Source organism: Corvus kubaryi, unplaced genomic scaffold (genome assembly GCF_017639235.1).
Source record: "Corvus kubaryi isolate FWS band 111438036 unplaced genomic scaffold, C.kubaryi_AGA036_p1.0 37284, whole genome shotgun sequence".
Classification (NCBI taxonomy): Eukaryota; Metazoa; Chordata; class Aves; order Passeriformes; family Corvidae; genus Corvus; species Corvus kubaryi.
In genome coordinates this window covers 8,999,281-9,023,314 of record NW_024581088.1, presented here as the reverse complement: position 1 = coordinate 9,023,314, position 24,034 = coordinate 8,999,281, and the positions used below count along the sequence as shown (strand labels likewise).

The 24,034-nt window shown below is 43.2% G+C and overlaps 1 protein-coding gene across 1 annotated transcript in view; it reads left to right on the top strand.

Moving 5' to 3' along the window:
* BCAS3 (BCAS3 microtubule associated cell migration factor) overlaps nt 1-24,034 on the top strand; it is a 299,898-nt gene that overhangs the window by 124,996 nt on the left and 150,868 nt on the right. The window contains 2 exon segments of the mRNA XM_042026416.1: nt 1,400-1,596; nt 2,824-2,921. Of these exon segments, the coding sequence (XP_041882350.1) occupies nt 1,400-1,596; nt 2,824-2,921 (295 nt within the window).

The following is a 24,034-nucleotide window of genomic DNA, read 5'->3' as shown; positions in this document are numbered from 1 at the left end:
ACATCTGGCTGTAGCCTCAGTAAAATTGCAGAGGCATCTGTTTACCTCTCGGCTCTGTGACACTGATGGTTTCAAGCTTAAAATACACAGATTACTTTATCTGTGGCCTAATTTACACTGCTACATAAAAGCTACTTGCCTCAGAAACGGCTGCAGCCAAGCTGAGTTAGGCTGAGCTAAATGCAAAGATGGAAATAGAGCTGTGTAGGCTGTGGTTGTTGTCTGACATTAGCAGAGAACTGACATCATCCAGGGTTTCAAATTGCTTCTTAAAGATGGAGAATCACTACTAGTATACATCTATATACCTACACAAAAATCTGTTTTCATGAATTCCCTCGCTAAATTGCATTTCTGCTGTGAAGCTGATTGTTGTTTTAGCAGAAATTGATAGGAATTCAATGGTCTATTTTCTATTTTAAAAGTATGAGTTCACCAGAGCTTAATATTTTTATTCTGTGTTTCTTTTTTCTGATTTTTAAAAGCTCTTTTTGATTTTTAGTATTGTCTTGCACGGTCTTTCCAGCTTTAATGATTCTATTCTCTGATTACAGAAGTTCTATGCTTTGTTTACCCTTTTATTTACAAGGCCCAATTTTCCTGAGCACAAACAGCCTACTTCCATTGAATTGTCAGAATTTTGGTTAAATTGGTGTATTTGTGTGGACCCCGTGTGTGGCACATCCACGGTTGTGTTCCTCTGCTGAGCGTGACCTGGGCTCATCCCAGCGCTCTCCCCATCACTCTTGGTTATGGATCTTGTGCTTCTCACAAGATGCTCTGTGCCAGCCCTCTCCTCATATTTGCCAACAGGAATTAGGAGCTGTGATTTGAAATCCAGTTCTCACTGTATGCATGGGAAACAGTTTAAGGTGTGAACTTTCACAAAGCAGCTGTAACAAAGCAGGAACGAGCTCTCTGGAAGCGCATCCCTCACCCTGCTCAGGATGGGGGATGTCTGGGGGATGTGGGCTCTTGGTTCCTCTCTGTTCCATGCAGACTCAGGCAGAAATGTGTTCCCTGTTGGCCATAGCCTTTGAGTTTTGGGGTGCATTTCATCCTGGCAAGGGGAGGAAACAACAGGATCAGGTCAAGTGGTGGCCAGGATGAAGCGTTGATCTTCAGAACAATTTAAGAACTGGGATTCAGTGTCCTGAGACTGGTGGTTCACAAGCTTTCAAGTCTCTGCAAGAAGCTCTTGGCTTTGGCTAAAGTATCCATTCCCTAGCAAAGACATCCCGAATTTTCCCTTGTTAAACATTCCTCCAAACACCCTGGCTCAGAACACTCTTTTCACTTGGGAGCAGCAGTATTCCAGGAGCCCAGTGTACTGAAGGAGCCATTCATTATATGAAGTTGCAGCTTTGCATTCATCATTTCCGATATCCCCTTCCCACAGGTGGAAATCGTGACTCACACTGGGCCTCATCGACGCCTGTGGATGGGCCCTCAGTTCCAGTTCAAAACCATCCACCCCTCAGGCCAAACCACCGTCATCTCCTCCAGCTCCTCCGTGCTGCAGTCGCACGGGCCCAGTGACACCCCGCAGCCTCTCCTGGACTTCGACACAGATGATCTTGATCTCAACAGCCTCAGGTAAAAACAAAACCCATTTCCCAGCTATCTCACATTTGTTGTGTGCAGAACTTGCCTCCTGCCACATGTGTGGGATGTGTCACAGTTTTCATCAGGCTTGTCCAGAGGAAAGTCTTGGAAGAGCGTGTGACGCACCAACGAGAAAAATCCATCCAGGCCAGGCAGCTCAGATTCCTTTTGCTGCCCCTTCTTGGGCACATGACAGGGAAAGACAGAACAAAGTCTGGTGGCCTTGCTCAGTGTCCCCTTGCTTTTCACAGTTTCTGCATTGCTTAATAAATTCATTTTCTCAGACGTGAGTGGGAGCTTTATGCCATCAATTTAGACAGCGGTCAGTGTGTTGGAACAGTAAGTGAACTTCTGGAATATTTTCCTCCTCCCTGTTTTTTTTCTTTTCCCATTCCTTTTCTTCCTTCCTTGTACTTCTTTTTAATGTATTTAATTCATCTGGTTTTGGACATTGGCTGATTTGGAATTGGGGGCAGGGGGTGGGCCTAAGGAAGGAAAGGAAGGAGTGGGTTTATATTTACTGGTGATTTGTAGAAGAGATTTATGCTCCAAGTGTTTGTCTCCTGCCCAGTAACTCCGGATTTAACAAGTTTCCATGCTCCTGACTCTGCATGTGATTTGAAGTCCAAAGTTCTGTGGTAGGGACTTGGATTGTTTGGGACTGTGTCTGAAACTCTTAGGAGTAAAGCAAGAGAGATGGATAATATGACTAATCCCATTAAAAGTGGGCAGATTGTCCTTGGACTGGAAGTCCATGGGTTTGAAATGTGTGATTTCTCCTTGTGTGTAATTGCTGCCACGAGTAAGGATATAGCTGTCAAATATTTGATTTTTTTATTATATATGTGTATACATGTGCAGAAAGAAAGTAGAAATAAAAAGAAATAAAACAGATCTATGTTACAAAAGGAATCAACAATTACAAATTAAAAGGCTGGTGTTGAGGAGGGTGATAGAGGCTTTTTAACCAGTTTGAGTAGGGTGAGGTTGTTCTGTCAGGCTCCCTGAGAGCTCCCATCTGAGCCATCCTTTGGGAATACCCACTTTGTGTAAGTCTCTGGGTGGATTATCCCCATCTCAGCTGCACCAAGTGAGGGAAGTTTTCAACAGCTTTCAAGCCATTTCCCAATTAAACTGCTGCTTGTCTCAGCAGATTCAGGTTGGGCTGGGATTGGGCCCTGCTGAGGTGGCCAGGTGCTGACTGTGTCTCGTTGCCAGGATCCAGCCGGTGCGCTCGGAGCCCGTCAGTATGCCGGGGTCACCGCGGCCCGCCGCCGACCGCAGGGGAGTCTCCACAGTCATCGATGCTACTTCAGGTAGGAGCACCTTCCTTTGCTATTTCACATTTGTGTCCATCAGTCTGGGCTTTTGTTTTGGCTGGTAACATGTTTGCTAATCATTGCCATAAAGGTTGTCCTGGTTTTCAGCTGCACCATGGGGTAAGTGCTGTCTTATACAAATACTCAATCCTACCATAATGATGATTTTTTTCCCCCCCCCTTACCACTCAAATGTGAAGTCACAGCGTTGTGGTAAGATCTGGACACACTATTTATGTAAAGTTTAACATGAGCTATAGAATGCTACAAACTGCCTAAACTAAAAAGCAGAACATTGACAAATACTAACACTGAAATGCTTTTATTAATGAATGCCTAAAGCATAGAATATTACAGTTCCATCTCATTTATAAAGTAGCTTTCATTGAAATGTAATCATAAATGTAATTGATTTCTGTGAACAGTCAGGACAACAGGAGAGTTTATCTAATGTTTGTGTAACAGGCACATTTTCACTGCTCTGCTCTGAGAAGAGTGTGTAGATTTAATACCACAGTGGTTGTGTTAATATCAACAGAGTAATAGATTTACTATAAAGTTCTCTTTTCCCCTCAGTGCTGGGGAATAGCCTGTCTAAAGAAACAAGGGCAGCAGAGCTTTATGTTCCAGTGCAGCTGTACAGCGTCTGAGGGTCCACACAGCAGGATTTTGTCAAATAAAATCTCTCACAAGTAGAATTATTAAACACACAGCATTAGTCAAACAGTCAAGAGGAGAGGATTTTAATCTTTAGCAATTTGAAAATCCCTAGAGACTCCTGATTGGATTGAGGTTAAACTGTAAAAAGAGACAGTCACACATACAGAAAGGGGTTTCTGAAGGTTGGTTTAAAGAGAGTTAAAATAAAAGCTCCTGTTTCAGACTCTGTTTGCTGTTTGATATAAATGCTGAGTCCAAGATACTTCATTGTTTGCCAAATGAATTTATTTGGGTATTACAGGATATTTCATGTATGTGTTTATAACAGAGTTCAATAGTAACCACGTTTACTTTGGCTATTGAGAATTGTCCTTATAAATTCATTTTTCAGATACTTAAAAGTTGTTAAATTAATTCCTGTTGGGCTTAGACAAACATCTGATGCTGGTTATTGAAAGGGAATTTTGTTTGGTTTACTATATGACAAAGTAACTTTGAAAATAATTGTGTGATACAGAAGAAAATATCAATGCATCATAAGTTATAATTATTGTAATTATATAAGTTATAATAAGTTATGATTATTTTTTTGGCCTAGTTCACCTATGCTTATTGCTCCTAAAAGGTTACAAGTTGGAATCACAGGAGTGCTCAGGCTGTGTATGTGACACTTGAGATTCAGAGTGATTAATGGCAGAGCTGTGCCTCACTATCAGCTGATACAGAGATACCAGGGTGGAGATTTTTCCCTCCTGTGTAGGAGCAGTGCCTTCACCTGTAACAGGGATGTGCAATAATTCTGAAATGTGACCATTCTTTGACTGTAGCACTTCCTAGAGCTGTGTTACTCCATCTACAACAGAAACAATGGACGCACGGGACTGTGCCTCTTCCATGCTAAACAACTTCTCCTGGGGTGTGGATGGGGCTCTAATATGAACTGACTCATGTGAATGTGATGAAGCCCCATTTGTAATGCCTTTAGCATGTGTGTCCATATTAAAATTGCCAGAATTCATTGTATACATTGTTAGGACACTGAAAATGTATTTACTGTACAGCAGTGACTCAGTTTGGTTATAACACCTCATAAGTTTCTTATAAACAATACGTGGGTTTTGTTAGGGACATGCTGATGGCAGTATTTTATTTACTTCACCCAGACAGGTTGGGTTGGAATTGATTTTTGATTCAGGGATTTAGCATCTCTTTGCAGGTTTTGTATTGCTTGAGCCTCCCTCTTTCCTTTCCCATGCAGAACTTAGGGGTTCAAATTCTAGATTGTGTGATGGTGTGAGTTGTTACAGAGTAAAGGAGACACAAGTTAAAAACACACTCTGCGTTTGGAGATTTCAAGCTGTTCTTGTAGCAAGGCCCAGCAAAGGAAAGAAGAGTATTTTATGCTTATTTTCTTCTCTTCCTGCCTCTGAGATGTGCAGAAAACTCCATTAATCTCAGCTGTGGATGGGAAGGGTTTGGTTTTAAATACCACTCATGTACAGCATTGGGTTTTTTACAGCATTGGATTTTCCAGTCCACCACTTCAAGTATTCTCATTTCCTGCTCTTCCTACGGCATGCCCTACATGGCTGATGTTCTTTATAGAAAAGGCATTTTTAGGTTTGAAGGATTTTTAAGTAGGTCATAAATTTTTCCTGCCTGAGCTGAACCAGGAAGTGATTGTTCAGCTCTGGCCCTGCATTGGAGCCTGTTGAGCTCTATGAAGATGCTTATCTGGAGGTTTGATTGCCTGTTGCTTGGAGATGCAACCCGTGTGGCGCCTCTGCTTATCCGACTCATCACTTCTCCTTCCTATCAAAAGACTTCAAGTACATGTTTATCATCTGCCATTATCCTTCTGCCATTCTCAATAGCTTCCTTCCTTCTCCCCCGTTGGTGACAATTCTGTTGTTGCATTTAATAAGCAGTTTGTTTGCTTTTTTTTAAGCATGCATCTGTAAAACTGTGGTGTACTAAGGACAATCTCCTAAGATCATTTGCAAAAGTCTTCATTTAAAAAGTGCAAAACTCTCATACTGTTATCAATAATGAAAATTTGCAATGGCATTCTCAAGGTGGATGGCTGAATCTGTAAAGATTGCTTGGATATATTTTACAAATGTGTATTTCAATATGGTTCTCTCAATTCAAAATTCTCCTAAGACACTCTTCTTTGGTTTATTTTTTCAAGAAAAATCTGCAAAGATTTGGTCACCTAAAGCTACTGGACATTTGTCCCTCAATGCACACATTTTAGTCATATGCATCATAGAGAGAACATGCCCTCAAGGATTAAATGCACTGCAATTCCAGATGCTATTCCAGATCGGCAGTTGGAAATGTTAAAGGGACAACAGTGAGTTTAAATCTTTGTAAAGCAGGAAGCCTTTGGTGATAATGCAGCAGCAGAACCACTGTACAGGTAGGAGCTGCTCGCTGTGTGTAGGTGTCCATCCGTCCCAAGGCTGTCCTCAGGCTATGGGCTTGGCTTTGACACCGGTGGGTTAAGTCTTAGTAACTCAGGTTCCATTTAAGACTTTATTAGAGCCCAGAGATGAAAGAGAAACCTTAAAGAGTCCTCCTGTGTGCAGGAGATGCTGCAGCTGAAGGTCACGCTCTTTGCACACCAAAACCACCCAGGCACCTCTCTGAATTTTCATTCTATAACCTGTGGAGGAATGGCACACATCATATATATTACATACCTTAAAAACTAAACCTGGTAGGACTCTCTGAATAATGAATGATGCAGAAATTAAAGGTGCAGGAAGGTTGGGATATCTGTACAGTCAACCCTGAGCTTTCAGAGCTAGAAAACCTCTAGAGAAAGGATTTTGCAGCAGTTGCTGGTCAGTGAGTTTGCCCACACAGCTGCATTGAGTGTACACACAAGTGTTTCCCTTCGGCTTCACCCCAGGTGTGGGCTCAGGCCCTCAGGTGTGCTCAGTGACTCATTTCTGCTCATTTAAGAGAAGTGGCTGCATCTGTGTGTCTGGCTATGGAAAGCCTTGTTTGTTCCCTCACACAAAGGGATTTTGGGCACTTACCCATCAGCCAAGTAATGATTTGGTTGCATTGCTAGTGGAGGATGAGAACACTGACGGAGAAATTGTCTGATCTCTTTTTTGCATCAACCTCTTCCTTTCCTGCTGGGAGGAGATCACAGAATAGAATCATAAATCTGTTCCTTTCTTGCTTAGGAAAAATGCAGAAATTGAGTGGGAAGGATTTCAGTGAACTGTGGCATTATTTAATGAATAAAATTAATTTTGTAGAAGAAAAAGATCCTGAGGATTTTTTTCATCTTTGCTTGTGTGTGGGGTGGGGGGGAGCCTTAATGTTCTCAACTGAAACCTGGAAAGTGCTGTGCTGCTGGGGGATGCACACATCATTTTTTAATGAAGATTGTTTATTACTGTTGTATGAAACTCTGACAATACTGAGCTCTCTTCTGGTTACTTCAATCAATGCCCACTTAAAATCAGCTTGTAATTTAGTACTTCCCTTTCTTTTGTGTGTGACTGGCTGGTCGTGGACAGAGAGCTCTGCCTGCAGAGGGTTTAATGAACAGAATTGACTGGGGTTTTGTGGGGGAGGGAATTGTCCTTTTATTGTTCATCACCACACCTGTGAGGCAGGGACCACAGGACGAATTTTTACTGTCCAGCACTGCTCTCACTTGGAATTTAATAAACACTTCTGCTGTCACACCTTAAACCATCTGAGCTCCTTTCTGTTGTATGCACGATCAAATATTTATTCCCAAACGCTGTACACCACAAAGTGCTGCCTCGGAGTAGTGGAGATCAGTTATTCAGGTAGTAAAGATGTGTGAATGCAGCTGGCAGATGAAGTCACCAACATTGTGAATTCCCAGGCTGTCCCTGCTGCCACAGGCAATAAGTGCCAGGCTGAGCCAGGGCTGGGTTCCCATTCCAGGAGCTCCGGTGTCACGGCTGCTCGAGCTGCCCTGCTTGAGTGGAGCCAGCCAGGGCTGCAGAGAGATGAAATCAATCCGGGCTGCAGTCCTTGACCTGAACCTGTAATTACCTGCATGGGATAAAGGTGGTTTGTTGTGGCAGATAGAGATTGCACTCAGGGCTGCAGAGTATAATGCTGAGCTTTGAAGGCAAGGAGGGGGTTTGGCCCCTGGGCTGTTCTTCACAGCAATTGAGAGGTTTTAATAATGGGCAGAGAACAAGCTGCTCTTAGGGGGCATCACCTGTTCAGTAACACAAAAACACCGACCCAGCACTGCTTGGTTTGCAGTTATGTGTCCTGTCAGCTTAAATTTACATGAGTTTAAGTTATGGTTCTTTCCTGGAATAACTTCTGTGCTGATCCTGTTAATATATCTATTTGAAATGCTTATTATGTTACCTATTTGCATAACATTTTATGCATTATTTCTGTGACTAGTGACAGCATGTGGGATATCTCAAGTATCTTTGTTTCCTCAGTGCAGTAGCACACACTCACATGTGCTCCTGCTCTCTCCATCCAGCTCATCTGCCTTGCTAAGTGTGTGTGTGCATGAGCTGCATAATGCAAAATTCTGGTACTTAGAATGTTTTCAACTTGATTTATTTAATCTAATTTGAGAAAATGTTATCTGATGATTTTTGAAGAGAGCCTTAAGACAGAACTGACTCCAACAGGCTCCAAGATGCCAATGCAGTGTACATGATTACATCTAGAAACAGCTATGCCCTATAGACTGGGGAGATGTGAGGAGAAATTAAAATGACCTGACACTACTGACTGGGCACTTGCTGCTGGATCATTGCCTGGACTGGGAAAAGACTCAGCTGCAGGGATACATGGAGTAGCATTAATGTCTTGAAACACTGGTGGGTGTTTTCTGGAGGCAGGAGAAGTACACTGGAGAGGACAAGCATGGGAGCAGTGAGTGAAAGGCAGCAGAATCATTAGATACTGATTTAATTTTCCACCCTGTGATGATTGTGGGTGGTTTAGTCAGTTGCAGAGATGGGAGCTCACTCCCCACAGCACAACGTGGTGATGTGGAGTAGCTTTACCCTGCAAGGGACAGAGGAGACTCCTCACCCCCGTTTGCCTCTGGTACAGCTGAGCAGTCTAATAGTGATTGAAGCAGTTGATCTCTTCTAAGATGGTTGTGTTTCAAAACAAGTCTGTATCAGCTTCAAAAAATGGTGCTACATGTGTCTGATTTCACTGGTGAAAGTGAAAAATCAGCGATTTCTAGAGCCTGCTGTGCTGGGTGGAATTTGACTTTAAGCAGTTGAGGTTCCTGGAGGTGCTGCTCTCCTTGTTCATCTCCCCCATGTGATTTTTGGCCCAGCAGTTCCTCTGTTGATGTCACAGCTCCCTGAAAGCTGAACTGTGACGTCCCCAGCATCAGAACCAAATCCAAGGCAATGGGGTTTTTCCTCACACAGGAAGATAAGTTGCAGTGGGGCCCCCAGGGGCCCTGATAATGGTCACTGGCACAGTGCTGCTGCTCCCAGACAGTTGTTCTCGTGTCACACAACCTGCCTGACGTGTGTACAGGGCTCCATTAATGCAGCCTCTGCAGTGTCTCACTGCTTAAGTGTGAGCTACTAACTTCCAGTTGGGGAAGCCACCTTCAGTTCATGTCAGCTGAAAAATAGCAGTAGACTAGAGCATGGTCTAAGCACAGAAATGCCTTGGGCTTATTTAGGGGAAAAAAAATAATCTTATTATCCTGGGTATTTTGCACTAGTTAACAAAACCTCCTTCTTAATATGAGATTCTTATGTGCCCCTTAATTATCTTTCATTAACAGCTGTTAATGTGGTGTGTAGGTAGCTTTAAAGCTCTGAATAAGTGGGAAGTGTTGATTCTAATCATATCTGACACCACAATCTTCTGTGGAACAACACATGAGCTGAGATTCCCGATGGGCTCCTGTAGGATACAATATTTATTATAGCTGGAGATCTAAGAGCTCCCAGCTACTGTTAAACTTACAAGAGATCCAGAAACCTCAGTGTCTGTACTTGTGTTTTGAGAGATTGCACAGAAATAACACACCACTGGTATTTGCAGGCAGCGTGTGCATTGACATTTCTGCTCTTTTCCTACCCTGCTTAAAGGAATCGTTTTGCAAATCTTTATATTTTTATAAGCTTGTAACATATTCTAAGGTCATCTATTAGTCTGGACTGCTTAAAATGGGCTTAAAATGGATGTGCAAGTTAAAAGAAGAGTATTTGAATTTTGGAGTCAGTTTTGTTTCAGGGAAAGCTTCATTTGTAACCAGCTTATAATAGAAACATCCTTATTTAGTGATTTCACTAAATTAGGATTTATCTTTTGAAGTACTTGCTCACCATTTCCCATGTTTGCTTTGGAAAACATCTAAATATGCCTCATTATTTCTTGTTGCCACTTTGGCCTGCAGTCTGTGTTAGATGTTAAGGGTTTCAGCTATCAGGATTCTGGTTCTGGTCCTCTTGAGATCCTCCAGCTTGTCCTCCCCTCTTTTCAGGAGGTGTTGCAGAACATCAGCCCTTGTCCTCAGGGCTCTGCAGACTCTTCCTTTTGTCTTTCCTCCTGCTGTTATTTCCAATGTAATATCAGCATAAGCACTTATTTTCACCACTGTTAGTCCAAAAAGAGCAGGTTTTAACAATTGTCTGTTATTATAAAGTGTAATAAGGATAAGTGAGCAGAAGTGTGGATTTAGGTGTGTGACACATATAAGTGAGCTATTTGGCGTGATAAATTAGCCATTTAGGCATTTCATCTACTCTAAGGTGGAGTTTAGCCCTTGAGAGTGTTCCAATCACAGCCTCCTCACCCTGGCTACTCGCTGGAGTAAAGATGTTCTCTGCTGGGAATAAATATTTTTATCTAAGTTGAAATACAGCCTGTTGGTGCTTACTTGTGTATATATTTTATTGCCTCGGTGACGTAAGGGGTAAAGAAACAGATGGAAAATATTTTGTTTTCCTTAATTATCCAACACTGTGGGATACCCATTGGCTTGGAGCTCTGGCTCCTCCCCTGCCTTGGACTCCATCCCTGGCATCACCCCAGCCAGATTTTAATAGTTCTTTATCTGCTGCTTGCACTGCTTTAAACTTTCACTTTTTATTACAACTCAGGCTAAATTGGGTGCTGGTTACTGCTCCAGCTCTGGTTGGAGAGCTCCGAAAAGCCAAAGCTGGTGCCAGCAAGTAGCTGCTGCAGAGAGCAGGGGGTGGGAGCACGGGGTGAAAGGAGTCCCTGATTGTCACCATCCTCCTCCTCAGCTGCTCTTGTGTGCAAGGAGAGTCCCCAAGGTCCCAACCTCCAGCTGTGGGGCTTTTATTCCTGCTTGGAACAGCCCACCTGGGACTCACCTCCTTCCAAAAGGAACGTGGAGTCTCCGAGGGAGCGCTTGAAGCCAAGCCCTCCATGTGTGCATAAACCTGGTGCTGAGCCCCTTGTGAAGGTGAAAACAAGCAGGGCAGTCAGCAAATGACAGAAAACAGGTTTGGGATTATTGGCATCATTATCCTGGGATTTCTCTCCAGGTGAGAGGTGGTCCCTGAGCCCTGGTGCCTCGAGTCTCTGCTCGGTGCGGGCCTGGAAAGCGGAGCAGTGGGAAAGCAAAAGGTGCTGATAGGAACAACATATGGTTTTTGCTGGAGTTTGGCCACAGATTTAAGGCCTCAGAGTGGATTCCTGGGGCCTTCGTATCCTATCCCAAAACCAACACGAAAGCCTTTCCAAATATATTTTATAAGCTCTGCGATTGTAATAGTCCTATCAAAAATCCCATGTCCCCAGGTCAAGTGGGGTGCAGACTGTCCTCTTCTGAAATCCCAGGCTTGCCAAGCCTTTCTTCCCTGATACTTCCCTCCAGCAGCAGCGGGCAACCATTTGTGCCTGGTGTGGAGCACCCCGGGGGCTCCGGCACAGCTGCTTTCCCTGGGGCTCACATCTGCTCGGGAGCGGGGCTCGCCTGCCTGGCTGTTTGTCCCAGGCACAGCTGGCCCTGGCTCCCTACAACCCACCTGGACTGCAGGATAACTCCTGGAATTTGCGAGGCTTTGGCACGGGTTGGAGTGGTGGGAGTTTTGGTAACTGGCTCTGCCATCCCCTTTTGTGTTGCATTTCCTCTGCTCCAAGTCTCGGTGCTGTTGATGTGAGACAGGCAGAGAGCAGGAGCTGCAATCTCTGTCATTTTTAGCTTCTTTCAATTTTGGGACACTACAAAGAATCCTGACTATACCACTCCAGAAAGGTGCTACCTCCTTAATTTTGCCTTGATACAAAAAAGCAGGAGAAGCCACTCTTGCAGTAAGAATCCTGCTAGCTCCTTGCAGTTCCCATTAATTAGGCTTTTCACCTCTATTATTTACAGCAGGAATGCTGAGCAAACCTCTGTGTGCTCTACTGTTTGCCCATCACTTAAAATACATTTTAAAAGCAAGAATAATTTTACTTGTGACTGAATGTCAAATGTAATGAATGGCCAGAGATCATCTGCAAAGTTTTTGTGTTGCTGGTGGATTTTTAACAAGCAGAAAGTTGCTGTGAAAGAATTTGGAGAAGCAGAAAGTGCTCTGGTGTTAGTCCTTTGGTTTTGGTGTTTGTATTTAAGCTCTAAAAAAACCCCAACCAAATATACAGTGAAATGCTTACAGGGAGCTACGTTTTAGCCCTGAAGTTAGATAAAAAATTCACTGTATCATAAGTGAGCCATTTCCCCCTTGATTTGTGTCCAAAATATGAGGAAAAACCTTGCAGCTGCATTATGCATTTTACAAAAGAACATATGCATGCATTTAAATCATTTACATTTCATCTTTGCTTTCTCTTATTTTTAACCCATATTATGGTGAATGACAGTGTGTTTGGAAAACTGAGGCTGAAAGCAAAGTTTAAACTTTGATGCCCAGTAAGCTGAAATGCCAGCAGTGCTTCACTATTTCATGATTTTATTTCAAAGTTTGGCTCATGCTTTTTCCTTTCTATACAATGAAATGTGATTGCAACTTTGTGAATCTGCCTGACAAAAAGAAAATTAAATTATGTTGCAGTTGGTTTGTGCTGGTCCTAGAGTGCCTGCCAAGGAAGATAATCCATCCCTATGGAAGAAGGCCCTTGGGAGGATGCACAGCTTAAAGATGCTCAGTGAGATTATTAATTGGTGATCATTAGGTGGTATCAAATATTTCCCAGGCTATAAAATTGTTTCTGATAGGGGATGAGGAGGGGAAGGTAGCGGGGCACCAGCTCTATCTGATCTGATTTTTCAGCCTTACCTGCTCTCTGTTAAACTTGTAACTGATGCACTTCTACAGCAGGAGTTGAAGAAGGTTTTGGACTGGGGGTGTGATGTTTTGCTTAGTGCCATCAGCAGGCAGCACTCCCCTGCTGCTGTGTGTGAACAAATAAAATTCAGCTTTATTGGCCTAGTTATGGCCTTTTAATAACCCTTCAGTGAGGATTGTGCAAGGCGTGAAGTGCGAACGCCCGCTCCGGGTCACGGCGCGTGACGGGAGGACACGGATCTGGCACAGGGATGGCAGGTGAGGGGTGCCCCCCTTTTTCAGGGGGACATGGAGGTGGGCTCTCAAGAGCAGCAGCACCATACAGAGGTACCAAATGGTGCTGGGGAGTGGGGTTTGTCACCTTCCCCTCGTCCCACAGAGCTGCCCTGCTGTGACACTCTCCCACCGGAGCGGTGACAGGATACGGTGTCAACACTGAAACCCACCCTGTGTGAAGCCAGCCACAGCCTGGGCTCTGTCACACAGCCAGACTGGGTCCAGGGTACCTGAGCTTGGGTCCATTCCTGCCTCTGAGCCCTGGGCTTGTCAGGGACAGTTTGACACACACAGAGCCACAGGGTGTGCTTGTAAATGTAGGCTTGAAACTGGGATATTTGCACAGGCCTCTTCAATTCAGAGCTCAAAATACAGAGGGACTTTCATCCCTAACAACTTGCAGAAATTTTTCCTCATTGTCTTCACCTTCCACAAGAGTTAAACTTACAGTTCTTAATTTATTTTGCTGGTAAAGATTGACTTATAATTGAGGATATCATGTGGAGGACCTGTAACTTATTTGTATATCCATCCTTGCATGTTTAAAACCAAGTCAAGAAACTAATGAGGTTACAAAAATATTGCTGATCCTGAAGCAAATACAGTTGGAGAACATATGCTTTGGTTTTACATTTCTGCCTCTAAAAGGTGACACGTCCCGTGTTTGTCATTTAATTTAACATTCTATATATTTTTAAACGGCTGTATGATTTGAAATCTCCAGATGCCAGGCTTTGTGCTAAATGAGGTTGGCAGTTCAGTGATGTGGAAGGCCATTATCTCACCTTTGTGCTTCTAAACTGTAGCCACTTGCCTTTGCCTGCTCATAATGCATTTGCTGCCTTACAGCCCAGGAATTTTTAACACCTATTGAAAGCATTAATTAGCTATGCCATACTGATGAGCACTTTAAGTGAAAAGCAAGAATTGATGCCGCTCTTTGAGTTGGTATTTCTCCCATTTCAGAGGACAAGGAGTACCTGGAGAAATTAAACCCTCGTATTCCTCAGGCACATTCTAGCCCTGACTGTTCCTGGCCATCACCACGAGTGACAGTGCCACATCAGAGCTTCTGTCCACGTCCCATCCCTGTCAGTGCCTGGGACATGAGGCCATGTCCTGATAAACAGCTCTAAATGGCTCTATCCTTGCCAGCTGGTGCTATCTATAAACCAATAAACCAAAATTCAGGCTTTTGCATCCCATTACTGCTGTCCTGAGTCAGCAGGTCTCAGAGAGAATCATTTTTCTCTACCCTTGGAAAATGGATAATCATTACTTGGCCTGTTGAAGTTCAGTAATACAAGAATAAGTCATAACTGTGTCGCTTGTATCTTAAAAGCTCACCAGCTAGAAACTCTCCCTCTTGTCTGATCGGGCCTCCAGTGCCTTTGATCACCATTTTCTCCTCTTTCTCAGCAAACTTCTTGGTTTCCCCCATTTTCCTGGGCCGCTGTGACAGCGTTCTGCTGCAGATTACAGCTGTGCTCAGGCACCATAAGGTTCGTATGATTAGTCAGCATTTGGTTTCCATACATAGCAAAAGTACGTCTGGAGAAAATATTCTTATACATATTTCCAGGCAATAGGATCAAAGCCCTTTCTAGGTTCACAATTTTAATTTATCTCTTCTTGCTTGCTGTAGAAGGGACATCAAACGGAATCCATGTTTGCGGGAGGGAAGGGAGCCCTTTGCTGTGTAGTTGTGGGAGCAGCATTTGTCCCAAAGCTTCAAATCCTGCCCTTTCTTCCTCCATAGCATTGCCAAGCTCTGAACTTGGGGGTTTGTGCCTACATTTCTACCCAGGTGTGCCTCCTTTCTTTGAATCCCAGGATCTCTCCCATTTTTGTTACCTTTATCCTCAGGTTTTCCTCTTGTCTCCATGGTCCCAAGTCAGAGCTGCTGAGCTCATCTTCCACCTTTGTCGCAGCGTTTTCTGTAGTTCTTAATCTCTGTGTTGGCTCCTCTTCTGCTGTAACACATGCACAGTTCACACCCCTGCATCGAAGGAATTCTTGTTCCTGTCTTATCTTTGGAGGTTTTTGGTAAATACCCTGAACTTCTCTTCCTACTCCTAATATTTCTCAGTATTTGCCTGGAGAAGTGGCTGCCCCATCCCTGGAAGTGTCCAAGGCCAGGGCTTGGAGCAATCTGGGATCGTGGAAGGTGGCCCTGCCATGGCAGGGGGTGGAACTGGATGGGCTTTAAGGTCCCTTCCAACCCAAACCATTCCATGGTTCTATGATTTACTTCTCCACAAGAAGCAAAGATCTGGAAAGTAAGATCTGAACCTTTTCCAGATATTCACTCATCCTTCAGGTGTCAACTCCCAAATACGTGACACACACCAGAAATGTGAGAACTAACAGCCCTTGGAGCTGGGTCTGTGTGAGGAGTTACCTGGGCAGGTGGATGTTGTGGTATTAGAAACTGTATTTATGTCAGCTTCATTAGATCCTTTTTTCTGTATCTTTCATTAGATTCTCACAGCAACAATTTGTAAACCTTGATGTTTTTGCAGTGTGGGCACTGCTGGAGACAGCCAGAGGTGACTGTCATTAGTGAAGAAGCAGAATCCTTTAATTACACAAATCCTATAACATTTTCATCCGAGGAAGTTTTGTGAACTGTTAGCAGTGAGGTAAGCCAAGACATTCGAGCCCTTTTTACATCACATTTTCAGAAAGGCCTTTTTTTCCCTCCTGATAGAAGATCTGTGTTAAAAAAAAAAAAAACATAATTAGTTTGATTTCAGTCATCTACTCAACATTTCTAAGGCACTTGCCAAATGATCCCAGGTGTGGGATTGCAGCAGGTAATTTCCTGCGCTGTATTTGTGCGGATGATTTTCTGTGTTAGAAGATGATATCGGCTCACCTGGCCCCTCGGTGACAGAGAAATCCTTTGTTTATTCATTTAGTAGGCAGATTAACCCTAATGAATCTGGCTTCCTGGAAATAGATACAGGGGACAATAGCAGAGTGAGGAGTGGGGAGAAATGGGGCAAATTCCCTTTTCTTTCTTCACTTGTAAATAATGGTGGCTTTCAGAGCAGGGTGTTTTAAATCCGAAAGGAACGTGAAATATGTCAGCCAGAAATTCTTGATTTTGAACAAAAACTTTTCTTTTGTGCCTCAAAGAGCTACTGGGGCTTTCTTGGTGTGTCTGCTACAACTCTGCCCCGCTGAACCTGTTGGAATGTTTTGTTCTGTCAAAAATAAGAATAAAGTGAGATACTTGCACTTTGTTGTTGGAAGACCTCAGTGTGTGTTTTGTGGCATATAGGTTTTTTTTAAACTATTATTTCTATGAATTAGAGGTTCATAATATAATCTGTCTTTTAAATAAATCATACATTGTACTAGACAACCAGAGGAAAGCATTGAAGTCTTGATGGCTGAAATAATTTTATTCTTTTTCTTTCCTGGGAATAAAGCTGTGCAATGGTGTGTCAAGGTGTGCATCATGTTTCTGTTACTTGAGCAGGAGGCAATGCCTGTACAGGGTTAGGCTGCACATTTTGCTTTATTTTTGGTTGTCCTCCCATCTTGAGCTGGCCCAGAAAAGCCTCAAGGAGCATTTCAAACAGCTCAGTTCCTCCTGTTCCTGCTGTGAGATGCATCCAAGTGTTCTGCACCAGGCTCATGAAAGGCTGTGCCACTACCACGTTTATTTAAATAAATGAGTAATTTCTCAGCTCTTTTTGACATCACACTGGACTATTATTCATAGCACAATGTGAGAATTGCCTGGAAAAGCAGTGAATCCCAAAGCTCTCAGAAACAGAGAGAAAGATGGTCACTGACTTCAGGGGTATAAATCAGGCTCGTGGTGTCACAGGCAGAGTCACTGCAGTATCACTCAGTTTGTTTGAACAGCATGAATAAATTAACTTATTCCAGCTCAAAGAGGGAATAATGCCATGGTGAATTAAGTTGTGTATATGTTACTAATTATGTATTTTTTAATGCATACACACGTTAAATAGTCAGGGTTTGAAACATTGTAGTTTGCTAGCTCAGATCTCTGCTGGAAGCTACCAGTCAAAGTGTAGACATGAGTACAATGAATGATTTGGCTGCCTTTGAGAGAGGAACAATTTCTTGCATTTTTATGTGACTGGTACTCGAGATACATTATTCCCAAGACATGGATGTGTAGACACAGATGTGAAAATCTCTTAACTTCAACCAAACTTTTCCAGATCTTATCACTATAATTTATTCTTTACTCTCTGTAGACTTGAAAAAATGTCTTCTTTCACTTAACTTTATACATTGGAGGGAAAGGAAAGTTCTGTTCTACCACATGGTAAGTGTTGAAGATGGGATACTGTTGGCTTTAACACGCTGACTTTTGTAGCTGCCTGTAAAAACTCTAGAGTTTCAGAGGGGAAGTGAAAAAACAGAATTTACCTTTCCACAAAGAATAAAAGTTTCCATTGTTCCTCAGTTCCATCGCTGGAAGTACAAGTGGGCAGGAACAGATAATTTTTTGGATTTAACATCTATACTTGGGTATGTGTATATGTGCATCGGGCAGCAATAAATTACAAATGAATATGTTTGCTTTGTATGGAGATTGTTTTATCCTTCTTAAAGCTACTATTTATATAACCTTTAACCAAACAGAGAGTAGCCAGAGGATTTTTGAGGGTGAGAACTGTTCTTCTGGCTGGGGTGGGGAACAACTCTCCCCCCTCCCCTCATGCAGCAGGGACTCACCACGTTGACGTGCAGACAATTTGCCAGGGATTATTTTTTTCCCCCTCTGCACGTGAAAGCTCAAAATAGATACGTGTCACATTAGGTGTCATTAAAATAGAGCTTGTGATAACTAAATAATAAATGGAGTGGTACCTAATCACTTTCAGAAGATGTTGACACAGTTGCCAGAGACGACTGTCGCAGAGAGCCCTTGGAAGGAGCAGAGACTGTCTGTGCTGGAGGGGTTTTTTTTCCTTTTAGTGGAAACCAAAGGACAACAGTCATTATACGATTCTGTACTTTAAGTATTTTCATAATCCAACATAAATTGGCCCACCCAAGGATTATGTCTGTCTTATAAGGATGTGTTTATATAGTCATTGGGTGAAAGATTGCAGAAGTTGAACCACTAGTTTTGAAAGTTGAGCCAGACCAGGAAAAATCAGGATACAATTTGGCACTTATGGAGACTAAATGATTTCCTTTTTAGCTGCTGATTTCTACTGGGAAATGTATCCTTGGACTGAAAATTGCATCCGGAAAAATGTTTATGTAGTGTTTTTCAAATGACTGATTATTCCTGTAACCTTTAACACGCACTGTGTGTGATTTTCTTCCTTATTAACTCTTTCACAACCCAATGAATGATTTCCTTCACTGTAAATAAAATTAAGTATATATTTCAATGCATGCAATATTTTAGTGCTGTAATAACGCAGAAAAAGACAAGCTGGGGATTTTATTGAGTCAGTAACAGAGAAACCCAGCTCCTCTTGTGTCAGACGCTCCTGGAAGAGGAACGTCCTGCTTTGACAGTGAGGCAGGCAGAGCACATGAACTTTTTATCCTGATTACTGCAAAGAAGGAGAACAAATATGTTCCTAACATACCATCAGATGCAGATTTTTGCCAGCCAGGGGAGATTTCCCCAAGGCTTGTGGCTGAGGTCGAGGAACTGTGCTGCCAACTACTGGCTATTCCTGGCTGCTGAATCCAGTGAATGAATTCATTGTGGGCTTGGGGTTGTCTGCAGGGGAATTGATCAGTGCAGCTAGAACAGAACCAGGAGTTTCAGAGACAGGCACAGATGCTCTGTCTGGAGTTAAACTGTTTTCAGTGGTGTTACTTTCACATAAAGACAAACCATAATTCACTATAATCACACTGCCGGTATCCTCGTGTAGAAAATCCTCACAGGATCCCTTTCCTTGCATCCTGAACCTCATGGAATGCCGGGTGGGAGCTTGCACAGAGGCTGTGCTGCTTTCAGAGCAGCAGCCTGACCTCGCTGAGCTGCAGGCGCCATGTAAACATCACAGGGTGGGACTGAGCCACGAGTCTTTAAAAGGCATCCAAAGTGATTCTGCACGGAGTGCATCCCACACTAACAAATGAGTGGGTCTGGAGCCATAGCTTCCACTTTGGCAGAGCTGTCTGTGAATTATGGTTGGTGTTTTCCTATGCAGAAACATGTGAAATTGAAGATTATTTGTTGAGTTTCTGTAAAAAGCATCACCCAGTCGTGTTCTCTGTAAAAATGCCTTGAGTAGAGAAGGGGACGGAAGAAAAGCGCAGCAAGAATCTTATAATCACAGCTCCTGCTGGCCTGGCCCAAAAGGACAGGTTTATGTCCTGCAAGAGGAAGCAGAGTTGGAAAGAAATGGAATTCCAGCCCTGCCAATCCTGGTGGATTGATGCAGAGATGTCCCCTGCTCCCCAGCTTGCCGGGCCCCGCGCCGGTAGTGCCGTTCGTGCTCGCCGTGGTGATCTGTCTGTGCCTCTGGCATCAGCTGGGGATGAACTGCTGGAAAACAAAAGCTGATATTCCTTGTGGCAATAGTCAGTCATTCTTGGCGTGGTGGGGATAAGGGGAAGTGCCTGGCAGCTGCTCTGTTCTTTCATCTCTTCTTCCAACTCTTTTTGATCGTTTTCTCCTGCAAAGTTTTAGGCTTGTGCAGGGAGATTTGTATTTATAAGCAAACAGAGGAGGCAGCCCTGCTTACCTCAGATAGCTTTTCCCAGGAGCAACAATTCCCAGGCAGTCTCTTGTATTTGAGGCAATAATGGGTTTAGGAAATTCATAGAATGTTAACAGTCAAATGGCTTTTAACCACCTATCGATGGAGTGAAATTTGGCAGATGACAGAGGAACCTCACGTTTTATTTTTTAAAGCCTAAATAGCTTGTCAGCTGTGCAGAGCCCCTTGAATTTATGAGATCTGAATGTTGGGGTTTGGGGTTTTTTTTTCATGTGGAACCCAGCAGAGTCTCTGACGGAAACTGTTGACCCTTCTTTGTGCTGTTTCTTTACTGTCTCGTCAAACATCTGGAAAACAGCATGTTTGCAGTCATTTCACAACATAATTTTGCATTTACATCATGTGTTATCTGGTAAAAGTTTTCTTGTTTTTTCAAGGAGAGGGGGGATAAAAAAAAAAAAAAAAAAAAGAAAAATCAGCAAGTCGAAGGCTGCCGTGAGGTCAAGTGGTGCCGGTGGATGCTGCCTGCACTGAACACATGTTCAGCTCCGAAAAGCTGAGGCAGTTCCCAAAAATTTGGTAACCATTAGAGCACTTCCTAAGTCAGTTCCGGATGTCAGGCCCAGGCTGGAGGGGGAAGGGGCGTTCCAGGAGAGGGATTGAGGCTGGCAGCTGATGCGGCCGGGGAGCAGAGCACGCAAGGCAGAGCGAGACAGGAAAGGGCTGCTTGGGGAGAGGATCAGGAGCTCAGCAGAGGAGCTGTGAACTTCACATGCGACCCCGGGCACGGAGCGCCGCGCGAGCCACCTGAGGGCTCGGGGATCAGAAAGGAAATTAAAGGATCATTTAAGTGGAGTGGGACCAGACAACTTAAAATGATGATTTTCATCTCTGAGAAAGGAGCACTGGGGTATATTGAATTCTTTGAAGTAACGGAGCATGGTTGGTGGAGGGAATATTTTTGCTGCATTCCACGCTCTGGTTTAGCAGCTCCTCTAATAGAACCCGGCTCTAACTTTCCTAAACCACCTATTTATAGTGCTCAAAAGATTGGACTTTGGAGCACAGTGTGTCCCCTTAACTGAATACTCCATGCTCCTACTTAGATGACTCAGAAATTCAAATGAGTATTAATTAGTAAGCATAATTAGCAGATTATTCACTTGTATTTTGATTACCATAGTAAATATTTTATGTTGCTTAGGGTAACCCCTTTAAGTGTAATAAACCTGAGTGTGAGCCTGGAACTCCGCAGAAGGTTCACAATGAGTTCACAGCAAAGGTTGCCTTTCTTTCTTTCCCTTTTTGGTGTTCAGGATTAAACCTTCAGTCAGAAGCTGCTCTATCCCAGTGGTGCTTTCTGTTGCTTTGGGAATAGTTTGGCAGAGGTCAGGCACAAAGTGCTGTCACTCTGGGTCATGAGGAGGCTTTTTAATACCCTTATGGAGACCCTCTTCACCTCCCAGCTCAAAGTGAATCCATCCTACAGTTTATATAGCCCAAAAATTCAAGGAAAGAAAGTAGACCACAGTAAATAATTCTGGTTTGTTGGTTTAGGACTGGAGGTTTTCCTACACTAACCTGAATTTCAGTGCTGGAGTCAGCTCGTTGGAGGGATGTGATTCCTGGACCTTCCTGAGCTTTGGATGTAGGAACAGTGGAAGATTCTTTTTTTTTCTGTGATCTTTCCATAATTGCTTTATCTCCGTGGGCCAGATTTCCAGGTACCATAGAGATGAGTCTTAACAGGGAAAAAAGCCCCAACACTGGATTGCAATTGTGGTTTTGGAAAAGCTTGCTCCAGGATTTTTGTTCAACAGCCATTGGATGGGAGGATGCTTAGTTTGCTAATTTGGGTGCCAGTGCTCGGTTTTACAGCTCAGGGTTATTTCTCAGTGGTGCTGGCAGCTGGGGGAGGCACAAGGGCTTGGGTGTGCATTCAGCTTTTTTCTGTGATGTCCTTGGCAAGCACTGATGCAGAGCTGGGCATTTGGACAATTTTAAAGAATAATAACAACTATTGAAATATTAATTGTTTCTGCAGTTGGAACATCACGCAGAGTTTTAAAGGGATTGGATGCAGGAAGGTGGGTGTGAGCACAGATAACCTATGCAGATATTTTCCATTTGAGATGACGTTTGTTTAGTTGTGTTTATAAATAACCTTTGAAAACAAAAGAAATGGACAAAATCCTTTCTTCTTCCATTGCAGTAGTACATGAGGTGCCTTGGGAATGTGTTATCTTCTATCCATTTCCTTTTCCTCCTCTTTCAGTTCATTGTACACTGATTTTTTTTTTCCCTCTAGAAATGGTTTGATGGCAGCACGAGGTATCCATTACCAAGTTTGTTTCCCTGAATGCTTTCTAGCAGGAGGCACAAGTGCAATCCACTGAATTAGTGGAACCAAGCTCAAGGGTGAGAGCCCGTTCCCTCTTTATCAATAAAGTCCCTTTATCCAGTGAGAACAATTTGTGTGCAGAAGGCTTTTAAATAATATCTGCGAGTGCGAGTCCTGCTAAGCCTAGAAGGTAGGGATGGTTCAGTGGCTGATTATTTTGATGTGGGCCGTTCTTCCTTGAGGCCACTGAGCCTTCAGGTTCCTCCAAGCCTTTAGTGGTCTGCACTTCACTGTTATTCTTTCCCTGAGAGTGCTGATTAGTGACTTGCGGTATGGATGCTGATTTATCGCAGCCGAGAGTTGCCCCTTGGGGGCTGAGCAGAAACACTCATGAAGGAGCCCTGATTAAAAAGAGTGGTAATGAAGACAAATGTTTCGGAGGGAGTCAAGAGCAAACCAGGCCTTGGCATTCCCACTGCTCCTCTGAGCTTTTGGAGAGGAGGTAACAGTGGCCAAAGGAAATATTTCCCCCTTGTTGTTTATTTCTCATGGCACTGGAAAAATTTTTCTTTTCCTCCTGGGTGTTCTAACTCTCACTTGTTAACTGCTTTTCATGCAGGGTTGCAATTAACCCTTGGCAGATACTTACCATGTTCCCTTTATATTCACTCTATACATAAAGAAGTTTTTATGTTTTGACCTGTTAACCATTTTAAGATTCTTTAAACTTGACAGTTTCATCTAACTTCTCACGTCATTAAATCGTACTTTATTTTCCAGCAGTCCATTCACAGGAGGTTTGGTGTTTGTTTGATATCTTTAATCATCTTTTTTCCTCACTGCCCTTTTTAATAAGGAAAAAGAATGACAAAAGTAATGCTTACAAACCAGGCTTTAAATCAGAGAGAGGTCAGAAAGTTCCTATCTAGTGCTGGATGTGTAACTAGGGACAAGTCTCAAAGGCACACTGGTAGGTTCTGCATGGTCTGACACTTCTATTAACAAGGAACTCAGAACAAAAATAAATGCAATTATTTCACCCTATTGTAGTTTTTTGGTTTTAATTCTTTGGGTTTTTCCACTTTTAGAGATCAGCCTGGGCTATAATTAGTGTATGAACTAAAAGCTGAGTATGTGGAAAAACGTGCCCTGCCTTTATTGGTCTTTGCATTCCGCTCTGCAGTTACTTTCTTGTCAGATTTGTGCTCATGTGAGGATGCTGTTGATGCAGGGAGGACCTGTATTTGTTGTAGGAGTGTTCATCAGAGCAGCAGTGACACTGTGAGCTGTGGACTTTGCACGTGTTCCTGTGCCATCCCTACAGCAGTGCCAGCAGTCCTTGTTCCCTTCCTCTGGGAATCACATGCAGAGCTGGACACTTCCTGACCAGTGAGAATATGTGGATGGCCCTTTGCATTCAGTGAGAATTTCAGGGTATTTTCCAAATGTTAATTAACTTTCTAATGAAATTTGAGCTCATGCTTTGCTTTAGAACAACATTCTGACCTATTGTGCCGAAAGGTTGGGTTGTTTTCTTCCTAGAATAGTGTGATAAAGGAACAGTTCATCCAAGAAAAAATCAGGGAGAAGGGTTTTCTCTGATTGACTGGCCTTGTTCATGATGCACCCAAAAGGTCAAAGACTGTTTTGAGAAAGTATTTTAAAGGATGGGTCTGTGTTTTCTCTCTGTCTGAGAAGCTACTTACAACTTCCGTGGTAGTTCTTGCAGCGTTAAATGAACTCGCTGTGCATCTGAGGCTGCTCTTTAATCAGTCTTGTACTGATTCTAATTCTGATACTCCCAAAGTATTAGAATTTAAACATTGTTCAGCATCAGGTTGGAAAAAGAAAACAAAAATCAGGGTTCCTTAATATCTT